The sequence below is a fragment of the Carica papaya genome, chromosome 3 (genome assembly GCF_054855325.1).
Source record: "Carica papaya isolate Zhongbai chromosome 3, ASM5485532v1, whole genome shotgun sequence".
Lineage (NCBI taxonomy): Eukaryota > Viridiplantae > Streptophyta > Magnoliopsida > Brassicales > Caricaceae > Carica > Carica papaya.
The window spans coordinates 35,955,479-35,965,133 of NC_142311.1; the positions used below are offsets into that span (position 1 = coordinate 35,955,479).

Genomic DNA, 9,655 nt, shown 5'->3' on the forward strand with positions numbered 1-9,655 from the left:
CTTGCCAGCCCAGGGTCAAAACGCGCGTTTTACTAAACGCTCGCGGGCACCCATCTAACCGGAGTATATAAATTCCGAAACCCTACAAAGTTTTCTGTTTAGCCGATAGGTGCAGCAATGGATTTCCTCTCGCGGTGAGCTACTCTCCGAAAGAAGCACGAGGTATTTTTCTTACGGTTTCAATATTATTTTCTTGCAAATTTAGAGAGAAATAGTTGAATTTATCACTGGTTGCTCTTGTTTCAAAATTTCATTTTTTTGCGAAACACAAGTGATTTGTAAAGTTTCTTGCTGTTACAATTTGGTTATAGTAGTTTGACGTTCTTGTTAGTTTGATGTTGTGACTGAAGCATCTTTCTTTGCCATTGATCCATCAGACAAAAATAACTAGAGGTAAAAGAAGAGATGATGAAGCCATTATCACAAACATTAATTCAAACTAATACATCATGGATTTTAATTAATACCTACCTTTCTTCAAATAGGCTGGAAACACACTAAACATTAGAAACTAATGCGAAATGTAGTACGACATTTTTAATTAAAAGAAAAGAAAAAAAAACAATAAATTGAAGAAAGGTAGATGATCCATAGTCTAAGCACGCTGACAGCATGTCTCTCGGTGCTGACAGCACCATTTGTTATCCATAATTCTTACTGTCATAATGAGAAGAGCGAGGAGAAGAAGAAGAAGATATATTTTGATGTGGACGACCGCCATAATTCTTTTTCTTTCGCAAGATTTTTCACTTCTTTTTTCTTAGTGTGAAATGGACTAATTTTACTCGTTTATATAGAAGACTATTCATGTTACGGTACTTGAAAGTATATCAAGGTTGATGTGTATCTTCATTTTAAACAATCTTAACCCTCCATTTTAAAAAAAATATATATGTATACAGATTTTACTAGTTCTTTTGTTCAATGTAATAAATGATATTCACTTAATGTATTTGTTTTTCTTCTAAGAAGGGTAAATAGTAGGTGTGGGTGTGGGTGTTGCAGATGAAATTTTCCTCTTCAGTAGTATGATTCATTTATTTACCTTGAAGAAAGATTAGTGTTTGTTTTTTTTTTTTTTCTAAGAAGGGTAAGTGGGTGTGGCTGTGGCTGTTGCAGATGAAATTTTCCTCTTCAGTAGTATGATTCATTTATTTACCTTGAAGAAAGATTAGTGTTTGTTTTTTTCTTTCTAAGAAGGGTAAGTAGGTGTGGCTGTGGCTGTTGCAGATGAAATTTTCCTCTTCAGTAGTATGATTCATTTATTTACCTTGAAGAAAGATTAGTATTTGTTTTTGTTCTAAGAAGGGTAAATAGTAGGTGTGGGCGTGGGTGTTGCAGATGAAATTTTCCTCTTCAGTGGTATGATTCATTCATTTACCTTGAAGAAAGAAAATCGAATCAAATGCACACCCGTGATTCCTTGTTAAATTACAATAATTAAGAGGGAGACTTTAATTTACTGCAGATAAAATTTATTGTCTTCACCCACCAAACTCGTGAACCATGCCAGGCAATTTCAGATAAAAATTGAAAGTAAAAAAGAATTTATTTCGTTAAATCTTGAAAGTAGACTAGTATATATAATAATAATTGTAATTTTTAAAAAAATAAATAAATAATAATAATCACCAAACAGAAAACACCAGAGTAGATGAGTTCAACGCGTGTCATTATCAGCATTTACACCCACAGTTTCTTGTTTATTAATACCAACATTCTTTTTCAGATATGCAGAGTGTAATAAATATCTTTGTTTCTTTTTCCTATTTTGTTTTTTAATATGTTCTTTTGTTAAGAAAGGTGAAGTGGTGGGTAAGAGTAAAGAGATAAGCTGCTTTGGGTTTATATATATGTATGTATCAAATATGATCCACTTCCATTTAATGCATGTCATAAGCCTAGAGCCATACAAAGACGAAGCCCAGGCCAAAACCAGTTATCTAATTATTAACCTTTACTTGAAATTTTTCCTGTGCACAGAAATTTTGTCTTCTTTACACATTTGGATGCAAAAATCTCTTTTATTTTCTCTTTCCTTGTTTCATGTTATTTCTTTTGTTTACATGAGTACGAATTCCTGAATGCACTCTATCTTTACACAGCAGACACTATGTATTTTCCACATACCTGGACTTTCTTTAAGAAAGTATATCAATGGAAGTTCTTCTCTCTCTCTCTTGGGTGAGGGTAAAATCTTTGTTGTTCTTTTTTTATGAATATTTCTCTGGACTTCTAGTTTGGACAATTACAACCGGAATTTCGCCATGAGTTTTTTATTAAGAATTTTTCTTCTACAACCAATTCTGTGACTTGCTCAAAGCTAATGATTTGTTTGAGACCCTTCAATATTTTGAATGGGGTTGTGAGCACCCAACTAATAGTGGCTAGGTTTGTTAGAAATTAATTTCAATTAATTACTTTTCGGCTGTAAAAGGTTGTGTGGAATGATTTCAAACTTTGTTAAATTCTTCTCCCTTACTCTTGTCTTCTCCCTAAATTCTTTTCTGTTTCTTCTACAATTCTTCTTCCTTTATTTCTTCACAAGTCAGGACAGATTCCTAAGAGGTGCTGAAAGCCTTTAAATTCTAATACTTGTAAAATTCTTGGCAATAGATAAAATGCTTGTAATGGTTTTTTTGTGACAATGTGAACTGTCTGCTATATTGATTATCGAACTTTGTCAAATTCTTAATTAAGCTACTTCTCTGCTTGTGCTTACAATGTGCCATATTGATGCATGCACAAATTGAAAAAGACTGGGACGATAAAAATACTACTACTTGTAGTAGTGAATTTAATTTTAGGTTCCCTTACTGAACTTTTGTTATTCTTACAGAGTTTAATGTATATCCTAGTTCCACATTTCTCCTAAGATGAATTTTGTAGATAATTTGGACACAAACAAATCTGAAAACATTATTAAAATTCCATGACATTCACCATCTAGGCAGAGGAAAGATTTGAACAGAATTGCCTGTTGTTAAAGGAGATATCAAAATTAAAGATTAACCATCACGATCATTGAACAAGCAAAAAAATTGAGCCTACACAGATGAAAGCATACCATCAGATTCAACTAGCTAGCTACTGTATGTCAACAGCATGGTTAGGCGGTAACAAATTGATTGTTTACGTGAAAAAAATGTACTTAAATGAGAGAAAGGTCAACTCGTAGTAAAATAAAATAGGTTGCATCTAGAAAATGGGACATCCATCAACTGAGACACCTTCCGCCATAGGACAAGTAGCCAACGGACAGTGATCTCCCACCTCTAATCCCCACCAATTAACCCCATAAACACCACCAACTCCTAGAGTTAACATTGTTAATGTCCCTAAGATGGCAACTCCAATGTCAAGGGCATTTGCCAATGCATAATTATAGGTTGACCACCACTTTTTGTACCTCCTGTACACAAAAACGTTGTACAAAATCCCAACTGCAGACCAACTCCAGTAATTTGCAGCAGAAGCCACAGGCCAAGACGATATTGCAGATAGTATATTAGGAACGTTGATAGAGTTAAGCCATTTCTTTTGAGGGAAAGACTTTAACAAAACCCAAACGAAAACAGTTGCAAAGAAACCAAAGAACAGAAACCAATAGAGGTTTGAGTATAAACCATTAGGAAAAAATACGCGGCTTGGACCAATAACACCCCAGATGGCTGAGGAGCCGTATCCAATAGTAAAGCCTGGGCATGTCCAAGGACTACCTTTTGGTAATCTTTTTGGATCGCAGATGTTCTCAATGCTTGAAACTATCCACCAACATGTTCCAAGAGGAATAAAAGTTGCTACCAGGGTGCCTGCCAATTGTGCAACAAACATAGTTTTAGGTGGAATCTTCATGTAATGAGCCAACTTGAGTTCACTAATTAAACCAAGAGCTTGGAATTCATTCCCAATTATGTAATGTTTGAAAACCAAAAGGCCAATTGGTCTGCCAGGGTAGATGTATCCAAAAAGCATTTCCGAGAAAATATTTAGCGCGATGAACTGTAAAAAAATTCAAAAAAAAGAAAACATCATTATTACATTAGATGTAATTAAGTCTATTGTGCGTGCCTGTGTGTGTTTGTGTGTGTGTATTGGGAACTTAATTATAAGTTACCTGCCCAGTTGTTGCTTGAAGTATAGCCAGAGGGAGAAGGAAAATAAACATTAGAGCACAGGATAACAAAATTCCCCAGTATGGAAGTTGCAGATCGTTCTTATATATTTGACATGTAAAAATTGCAAGACCTGCCATTGACACCAAGATTGCTAAAAACCACCACTGAGGAACAGGATCATACTTGGTCATTAGCCTATTATGGACATCTCCAACTCTATTACTATTATTGAATGCTTGCTTAAATTGCTTCCATGTTTCCCTGTTGGAAACAAGTAGATATAATCAATTGGCTAGCTAGAGAGGACTAATGACAATTAAACAGATAAAAAGAATACCGATCAAAACAAGTACCTTCCATGAAATAGACAAAAATGAGAAAGAATTGCAGTTATACTTGCAAGGGCAAAACCAATATTGAAGAGATAAACCACACTAAGGTAAATCTTGGAGTAGTTGTCATATTTTTCTTGGTTGAACGTCAAGTCTTGCTCATTTATGATTCTCGAGACATTATAAGCTTGACCATTATACTGGTAAAGGGTATTGCTCGAAAGTGGGAATCGCTGTGCATTGTATAAGTTAAACCAGTATGCTAATGGGGCAACAACATAATAGAACAAAATGAATCCAACCATAATGTTGATGATGGTAGACAAAGGTAAGACTAATGGATTGCCTATAAATGATATTGAAGCCCAATCCAGAGTGAAAGAACCAATTCCAAATCCATTACGACCAGAGCCAATAAGCTGCGCAATGACTGAATTCTTCCACACCCAACAAACAAAAGAGAGAGCGGCAATTGAAGGGAAGAAGTAGCCTGGAACGATATAATAGGCAAAGCTTATGATAGTTGATATAATGAAGAACTGAAACTTTGTCACTCCTCCTTTCGGCCTAATAAATTCCTCACCTTCGTGCAATGTCCTGGACCACTCCAAACAGTACAAAGTCTATTAGTTTAACTTTGTTCATGGCATATTTTTCGCCGATGTATACACACAAACACGCATACAAAATGCACGGAATGAATGAATGAGGATATTGTATAGTTAATTACGCACCTGTAGAATGAGACATCGCTTAACACAAGAGGATACCACATGTAAGGAGAATTTACAAGAAGCTTAGAAAATAAACCCGCAAATCCATAACCCATCAACTGTGAGAAAATTTGAAACATTAGTGTTCAAACAAACATGTGGCAAAGACATGCATGGTTGATTGAAAACTAAACCTAGCTGAGTGATCACCTGAACCGTTAAACACACCAAGATAATGGGGAAGAAGCTTGTATTCATCTGATAAAAAACCTTTCTAATAATCAGAATATCCGTAGGAATGCCGTTGATTCCTGAGTTTGCTAAAATAGAGAGCACCACATGCTCTTTGACGTTGAATGGTCCTGGATTCAATGTAAAACTCCATTTGATTCCTGGAACTTTGATCAGAGTAGAGGGAAGCAGAGCTGCCATCAATTTTCCAACAAGGCCGAGCATAATAATTACAAAAGTCGGAGGGAAGAAGAACACAACCTGGCGATAACTGGAGAACTCATTGACGAAAGCCAGAAATGCACATGTAATAGGACCCAGAAGCCATGTTCGAAATGTGATGGTTGGAAGTGTTGAATCATCTGTGATCGGAACTGTCAGCCTCACTTGTTCTACGGGTGAATCGTTGATTTCATCAGAATCCATCTCCCCTCCACGACTAACTGTTTTGGCTCTGGTATTGAGTCTGAACAAAATGATAATAAAATAAAGGAATTAATTTTTCACAGAACCAAACCTAGATAATTGAGGAACAATAATATTCATCTTCATTTCATAAATTGATGACCAAGATTTTCTCTTTTTACATGTATGATGGAGATATTATATTCTATAACGGGTATGTACTCTTGATATACTATCATATCGTACTTTTATTGATACGATAATAAAGATTTGAAACTATTAAATTATATAGATTTGATAAGTTATTAATAAAAATATAATATGATCGTGCAAAATAAATAAAAATCCATAGCGATAATAATATAAGAAAGTCTTATCGCAATCATAATCGGAATATATATATATATATATATATATATAGAGAGAATTTTTAGTAGTGTAATAATAACTAATCATTCTAGTTGTAAGAGAGAAAAGAGAGATGAATGTATAAGTCTGCAAGAAACTAAGATGCATGCATGCAAGATGATCGATTTTGCCTAATTCAAACGGGCAAGTCATAAACTTGAGCCGAGAAATTGCAGTTTTGAGAAAACAAAAATACATACCGAGCGATGAGGATATTGAAGGATTTTTTTTGTTTTTTCCAGTTTAAATTATTTAACTTTAAATGAATATATTTAAAATTTACGATATATAATATCTTTCGATAAAAAAATAAATAATTATGTAAAAATTACGTATTAATAACAGCACGACTAATAATTTTACAATTTTAAATTTGTATTATTAAAGAGAGGGGTAAAAGTGACAATTACCCAATTAAAGCAGATAATTGGTAATATTTAATAGATGTAAACATTAATTTTAAAAAATAATTTAATAATGACATAACTTTGACAACGATCAAACATATATATATTAATTGAAAATTGAGAGAAGATTTATCTTTGAATAAGATAAGATAATTTTAATTCTTCTTTACGATAAATTTATAAAAATAATAAATAAATTAAAATAAATAAAAAAATAATGTTATTTTATTTTTTAATAAATTAATTAAATATATAAATTTATTTATTTAAGTTAAAAAATAGAAATAAAATATCATTTTTAATCAATAAATAATGAACGTGAGAATATAACAAACGAAGTAGTATCGTTACAAAAGAAATGACGTATAGTATTGGTCATTTTTAATAATAGACAACTAATATTTACTATAGATGATAGATACGTATGAAATTTCGACGGTGTATGTATTTCTTTCGTTAGTGCAAGCATTTTATAGATTTTGTTACTAAATATCGGCCAACACAAGCGAAGTTTGTTTGTATTGGTTCCACTTTTGGTAAATGGGAGTATGTTTGTTAGTAAATGTTTTGTTATTCTGAAGGTTGCCCTTTGCATAGGCATTCGCCAAAGCATCAAAACCTAGTTAAGTCATAAACTCAATCTTAGTTTGGAACCCAAAATCCATTATTGAAACAATCTAAAACCTAAGTTTACAGAAGTTCTTGTTATGTTCTCAGTGTCTCCTTTCTTCTCATTCTTTAATTGAAAATCCATTGAAAACCTCTATTCTACTTTGATTGTTACCTCCTCCATTCACCTTTTCCTTTCTTCTTCTTCAACCCAAGTCCTCTTTCGTCAAGAGCTCCTTCTCCTTCTCCTTCTCCTTTTCCTTCTCCTTCTCCTTCTCCAACTTACTTATTATTATTTGAGTTGAGGTGCAACTTCTTCCTTCATAAACAATCAAGTGAGTAGTAGCTTACAGTCTGACACCAAAAAATATATATATATATATATAATAATTCTTGTGAACAAGGAGTGTTATTATCAAATTTTATATTGAAATATGTACAATATCCTAGTTGCTAGTCACTATTGAAAAGCACCAAGCAGCCATTTAATGCATTTGTCGTAAACATTGATGGATGGTTTCCATACTACTCTGGTGCAAGTGATACATAATATTATTAGATTTATTTCAATCTATTCTAACCATTCATGTCAAGAAAAACATTTATTGAGTATAAATGAACCAACTCTCCTCCTCTCCTCCTTTATTGTTAAAGATAAGGTACTTAGAGATTTTATCATATTTGATGTTGTTACCCCATTAGCATACTGGTTTAACTTATACAACGCACAGCGATTCCCATTTTCGAGCACTACCTTTTAACAATATAATGGTCAAACTTATAATGTCTCGAGGATTATAAATGAGCAGGACTTAACATTCAACCAAGAAAAATTAGATAACTACTCCAAGATTTACCTTGGTGTGGTTTATTTCTTCTACATTGGTTTTGTCCTTTGCAAGTGTCGCTGCAATTCTTTCTCATTTCTGTCTATTTCATGGAAGGTACTTATTTTGATTATTATTTTTTTTATGCGTTCAATTTTCATTAGTCATGTCTAGCCAGCCAATTAATTATATTGAGATAAATTGCATACTCCTATTCGTTTCCTATAGGGTAAACATGGAAGCAATTTAAGCAAGCATTGAATAATAGTACTAGAGCTTGAGATGTCCATAATAGGCTAATGAACAAGTATGATCATGTTCCTCAATGGTGGTTTTTGGCAATCTTGGTGTCAATGGCAAGTCTCGCAATTTTTACGTGTCAAATATATAAGAACGACCTGCAATTTCCATACTGGGAAATTTTTGTTATCCTGCACTTTCGTGTTTGTTTTCCTTCTCTCTCTGGGTATACTTCAAGCAACAACTGGCCAGGTAACTTTTAGTTAAGTTCTGAATATATATATATATATATATATGTATGTATGTATATATATACACAATGGAATTAATTACATCCCCAATGTAATAATAACGTTAATTTTTTTGTAAACCTTTTTGCAGTCCATTTCCCTACATATTCTCTTGGAAATGCTTTTTGGATACATCTATCCTGGTAGACCAATTAGCCTTTTGGTCTTCAAATATTACACACTGCGGAGTGAATTCCAAGCTCTTGGTTTTATTACTGAACTCAAGTTTGCTCATTACATGAAGATTCCATCTAAAACTATGTTTGTTGCTCAGTTGGCAGGCACCCTGGTAGCAACTTTTATTTCTCCTGGAACATGTTGGCAAGCATTGAGAACATCTGCGATCCAAAAAGATTACCAAAAGGTAGTCCTTGGACATGCCCAAGCTTTACTGTTGTGTATGAGTCCACAGTTGGTCCAAATCGCAGTATTTTTTCCTAACGGTTTATACTCAAACCTCTATTGGTTTCTTTGCAACTGTGTTTGTCTGGGTTTTGTTAAAGTCTTTCCCTCAAAAGAAATGGCTCAAATCTATCAACGTTCCTAATATACTATCCGAAATGGCGTCTTGGCCTGTGGCTTCTGCTGCAAGTTACTGGAATTGGTCTGCAGTTGGGATTTTGCACTACGTTTGTTTTGTGTACTGGAGGTATAAAAACTGGTGGCCAACCTATAATTATGTGTTGGCAAATGCACTTGACGCTGGAGTTGCTATGTCGGGTGCATTAACAATGTTAACTCTAGGAGTTGGTGGTGTTTATGGACTGTCCATTGGCTACTTGTTCTACCGCCAAAGGTGTCTCAGTTGATGGATGTCCCATTCTTTAGATGCAACCTCGTAACCATGCTAGGTGAATCTGATAGTATGCTTCCATTCGTAGAGGGTTGATTTTTCAGATCTGTTTTGTTAAATGATCTACAAAAATTCATATTAAGAGAAAGGTGGAACTAGGATTATATTGTTCGGTAAGGGAACCAAATAGATTTTCTGCAGCTACAAAAGTATTTTTATCATCCTGTCTTTCTCAATTTGTGCATGCATCAATAGCAGAGAAGTAGCTTAATGAAGAATTTG

The 9,655-nt window shown here is 33.8% G+C and overlaps 2 protein-coding genes and 1 long non-coding RNA gene across 4 annotated transcripts; 2 read left to right on the forward strand and 1 right to left on the reverse strand.

Moving 5' to 3' along the window:
• The first annotated feature begins 39 nt into the window (after positions 1–39).
• LOC110814767 (uncharacterized) lies at positions 40–5,980 on the forward strand. Of its 2 annotated transcripts, none has more exons than XR_002539717.2 (2): positions 40–162; positions 5,572–5,980. It is a non-coding gene; the product is annotated as an uncharacterized LOC110814767 (long non-coding RNA). The 2 variants fall into 2 exon arrangements; XR_015818135.1 differs by lacking the exon at positions 5,572–5,980 and adding an exon at positions 378–971.
• Positions 3,097–5,509, reverse strand: LOC148268617 (oligopeptide transporter 1-like). Its single transcript, XM_088216947.1, has 5 exons — positions 5,374–5,509; positions 5,185–5,282; positions 4,472–5,047; positions 4,118–4,379; positions 3,097–4,002 (listed from the first exon to the last, which is right to left on the reverse strand). Exons 1-5 carry the CDS (start codon positions 5,419–5,421, stop codon positions 3,199–3,201), a joined length of 1,788 nt encoding a protein of 595 aa, XP_088073073.1. The 5' UTR covers positions 5,422–5,509; the 3' UTR covers positions 3,097–3,198.
• A 2,369-nt stretch (positions 5,981–8,349) lies between the features above and the next one.
• LOC148268618 (oligopeptide transporter 1-like) lies at positions 8,350–9,389 on the forward strand. Its single transcript, XM_088216114.1, has 3 exons — positions 8,350–8,406; positions 8,672–8,944; positions 9,084–9,389. The coding sequence occupies exons 1-3, from the start codon at positions 8,350–8,352 to the stop codon at positions 9,387–9,389; spliced, it is 636 nt and encodes a 211-aa protein (XP_088072240.1).
• Positions 9,390–9,655: the final 266 nt, after the last annotated feature.

Bases quoted from the DNA above. Each gene is read 5' to 3' on its own strand.
- LOC148268617 (XM_088216947.1), bottom strand. From the start codon at position 5,421: ATGAATACAAGCTTCTTCCCCATTATCTTGGTGTGTTTAACGGTTCAG. The intron at 5,283-5,373 runs GTGATCACTCAG...ATTTTCTCACAG, and splicing joins TGGTGTGTTTAACGGTTCAG to TTGATGGGTTATGGATTTGC. The intron at 5,048-5,184 runs GTGCGTAATTAA...GGAGTGGTCCAG, and splicing joins AGCGATGTCTCATTCTACAG to GACATTGCACGAAGGTGAGG.
- LOC148268618 (XM_088216114.1), top strand. From the start codon at position 8,350: ATGAACAAGTATGATCATGTTCCTCAATGGTGGTTTTTGGCAATCTTG. The intron at 8,407-8,671 runs GCAAGTCTCGCA...ACCTTTTTGCAG, and splicing joins TGGCAATCTTGGTGTCAATG to TCCATTTCCCTACATATTCT. The intron at 8,945-9,083 runs GTAGTCCTTGGA...GTTTTGTTAAAG, and splicing joins TCCAAAAAGATTACCAAAAG to TCTTTCCCTCAAAAGAAATG.